The sequence below is a fragment of the Cyprinodon variegatus genome, unplaced genomic scaffold (genome assembly GCF_000732505.1).
Source record: "Cyprinodon variegatus isolate N-32 unplaced genomic scaffold, C_variegatus-1.0 Scaffold0, whole genome shotgun sequence".
Classification (NCBI taxonomy): Eukaryota; Metazoa; Chordata; class Actinopteri; order Cyprinodontiformes; family Cyprinodontidae; genus Cyprinodon; species Cyprinodon variegatus.
Genome location: NW_015150453.1, coordinates 1414294 through 1418100, shown reverse-complemented (window position 1 = coordinate 1418100; position 3807 = coordinate 1414294). Strand labels below are relative to the sequence as shown.

General features: G+C 37.2%; 1 protein-coding gene across 1 annotated transcript in view; it reads right to left on the bottom strand.

The window, feature by feature from the left end:
• Positions 1 to 3807, bottom strand: part of ndufaf6 (NADH:ubiquinone oxidoreductase complex assembly factor 6) — a 40747-nt gene that overhangs the window by 8737 nt on the left and 28203 nt on the right. Inside the window, exon 8 of the mRNA XM_015371844.1 lies at positions 1000 to 1056. Within this exon, the coding sequence (XP_015227330.1) occupies positions 1000 to 1056 (57 nt within the window). The remainder of the gene's footprint in view (positions 1 to 999; positions 1057 to 3807) is intronic.

Below are 3807 nucleotides of genomic sequence, written 5' to 3'. Positions count from 1 at the left end.
CAAAATTATTACTCGGATGATCAAAGAAAATTACTCCTCTGAAATGGCGTAGTAATATAACCAACCAGAGGGTGTCGCAATTCAGTATTATTAGCCGTAGAGTTATCAATGCTGTTTTAAGGTCTGGGCCTGGCAATGAATTAAAACTTCGTTTTTTTTTTTTTGGGAACGTTGGCGAGGCGGTAGCGTGAGTTTGGCGATGCGGCTGCCTCGCCAAGATAGAGCTGCGGGAAACACTGCAATACTTAGCCTGTGAATTCCAAGCTAGCAGTTACTGGCGTAAACAAATAGGCGCTAACGTTAACATGTATTAGGCTACTTCAGTTGGCTTATTTAAAAAGTCTACGACTTACCCTTCATGTGACTCGAGAGCGCAGACTCGCCCATTGTGAAAAGCTGCACATCTTTTTTGCAGACTTTACAAGAGGCAACTGGTGGGGTTTGTCCCCGTTTAATCCCTAATTTTTATTTTTCATCTTCCAGCCAACGTTCATTGAAACGACAACCTCCCGCCATGGTGCCGTAGTGGTTTCATGGGGGCGGAGTCACACATGGAAATAGACTGGCAGATCGCAGTCACACATAAGCGAGCAGGTTTTATTTTAGGACTCTCCAACATTTTATTTCTCCATTTAATAAACACACGTTTCAGTTAGACAGGTATTTGTTGCGAAAGAAATAGTTACATTTTCAAGCATTTCATCCAAAATATAAGCACTTTTCAAACCTTGAAAACACAATGTCAAAATGCAAGCATTTTCAAGGATTTCCAGCACCCTTACGAACCCTGAGTATAAGATACTGTGCACAACAATTTGTGGTTTTAGTTCAATAAGCAAAAGGAAAACAATCAGAATAATTTCATAATCTAATGTGCATAAAGTTTTATTAGAGAACACAATAGAAAATCTAGTCAATGCACGCGGGTTCACTTGGGTGAACTAAAGCAATCATCCGTCTGATAAACAAAATGGGAATATTATTGGATGTAAAACTTACAGTTTGAATGAAGGCTGGAGTTGCAGCTGCTGGAACGTTGTGGCTAAATGATCGAGCCTGAAGGAAAGAGAAGAAAAAAGTAAATGAAACAAACTAATAAAAAAACAGTGTTTAACAGCTAAAAAAGAAAGGCTCTCCTGTGTTACTGAATGCATTTAATAGATGCCAAATAACTAACTCTTCTAATAATCTTAAGTGCTCTTCAAAACCATTTCCTTACGCTTTCTAGAGTTTTTTTTATTGTCCCTTTGGTCCAATTTGCAGTCATTTTCAGTCTAGTTTTGCACCTGATCATTTCACGAGGATTTTGTTTATGTTGAGGCACTCAACATTGACCTTTGAAGCACTTAGACGCACATATAAAACGGCACGCAGTGTTTTGTCTACCTGTAAGAGGCAATTTATCAAACAAGTTTTAAATTGTCATTTTTAGGGCAATTTGTGTCCTGCAAGCTAAAGCAGAAAAACAAATAACTTGGCCCCAAATCTTTTGGTGAATGTACAAACCTTTAAAAAAAAAAAAAAATACACTGTGCGACAAAAGTATTCAAAAACCTAAAATGCAATAAGGAAAGAGCAACTCATTTCACTTACAGCATACCTTATTATTGTGTTGAGTATTACGATGACCAGGCAGCAGGATAATCTTTCATAGATGATATCACGTTAGTCAATCCACTGCTACTAATACAAGCAGCATCACCAATAAAGAATTAGGCTTACTGGCGAGATGCAAGATTTTATGTTTAATCAAGACCTGTCTTTAAATACCATATTAAACAGTTTTCTAAAACTTCCTTCTTTTATTTTCTAAATATTGCAAAAATGCTGAGAAACTAGGCCATGCACTTGTTCCTTGAAGGCTGGACTATTGTAATTCTTTACTATCAGGAAGGCCACAAACTGTAGTTAAAAGCCTTCAGCTGATCCAAAATGCTGCAGCCAGAGTTCTGATGAAAATTTAAAAGAGAGATCATATCTCTCCTATCCTGGCTTCTCTTCATTGGCTTCCTGTTAAATCCAGAATAGAATTTAAAATCCTCCTTCTTACATATAAAGCCTTAAATGGCCAAGCTCCATCTGATATCAGAGATCTGATTGTTTCTAATATCTCTAACAGAGCACTGCAGGTCTCAATCTGCAGGTTTACTAGTGGTTCCTAGAATTTTTAAAAGTAGAATGAGAGGCAGATCTTTTTAGTCATCTCTCCTGTGGAACAAACTACCAGTTTTAGAGCATGAGGCAGACATCCTGTCTACTTTTAAGGGTTTGCTTAAAACTGTCTTTTTTCATAAAACTTATAGTTAGAGTGGCTCAGATTATTCTGAGCTATCTCTTTTAGCTATGCTGCTATTGGCTTTGACTGCTGGAGGACAAAGGGACACCTTTTCATCATTCTTCTTCATTTTATTCTGTTTTGTACTGATGATTTATTGCTTTAACTTTCTGTTCTTTCTGTTCTTCAGTAACTACAACTGGCCTGGTGTTTAGCTGTAATACCATCCTAGAGGGAGGCAAAAGCTGGGCTGCGCTGTTATATTTTATACCCGATACAGTTGGCCCTGTACTTCAAGGTTTAGGTCTGTTTCCCTCCTGAACATAGGTATGTTCTGAGGTTTTACTGAAGCTAACTGTATCATTTGACCATAAAAGTCTACTGTTCCCTTCTCTAACATTAAAATACTCCTGGATAACTGCTTTATTGTTCCTTTGTGTGTCTACTTTATGGCAGAAAACCGTTCATGTTGAGCCTTGTTCAACTGGGGGTTTCTGTCTGCTACAAGGATGTTTTTTTTCTCCACTGTCACTGCTTGCATGGTGGGTGTGAGGGACTGATGAAAAGCAATGGCACAATGCAAGTGACTGTTTAACGTCGCCGTCTGCTCCTTTAAGAGGAGTGACTTCTATGAAGTTCAATAATTAAATTTAATCTGGTGCATTTTCTTAGGCCAAAAATGTTGGTTTAGTTAAAGTTTAAAGTGCCTTGAAATGACTTGTGCAAAGAACTTGCACTAAAGAAATAACCTGAAATTGAAATGAATGCTTCCTGCTATCTTCAACTACATAATGACACATATCTTTCTCAACCCCTCTACTCATTCTCCGTCTGGTTGAAGTGAAAGCTTTTGGCCATTCTAACATGAATAAGCTATAATCTGGCTTAAAGTTTAGTGTCCCTGTACTAAAAGCTAAACCCAAAAGCCCCTAAACCTAAAATATTTTAGGCTGGAACTTGTTTTCCCTTATGACCTGCTTTTACAGGTCACTAAATGCAGTTAAATATGTAAGTTTTTTTCCACCCCGATTGAAAATCCAAACACCTCTAGTAGAGAAATTATGTAAAATATGCAAATAGATGGCAGAAAGCACAATCAAATCTCATCATCAGCTCCACATGGGGTCCAGAAATTAGGTTTCTTCTTTGCCAGCTCACTTCTAATTAAGCCAATTAGCTTACTAATTAGGACACATTTTTCAGAACATGTTTTATTGATGCTAGTTTCATGTTTTATATAGTTAGTATCAATACAGTTTGTAAGGATTCCCTGATTTATATGTTCACTGAAATTGGTTGATCAAATGCCAGAAAGCCCGTTAATCACATTTGACTGAAGTTTCGGACTGAATGTTTTTTTTTAATCTAATTGTTGTGAACATCTTACTTTTATAACTGCTTTTTCTGGACAGTAAAATGATAAGCGATAACCAGACAGCAAAAATCGACCAGACATGTTACAAGCTGTACTTTGTCTTTTTTTAAATCTTTCTGTTATTGAAGCATTTTTTATCCCAGGGCAGAATCTCGTA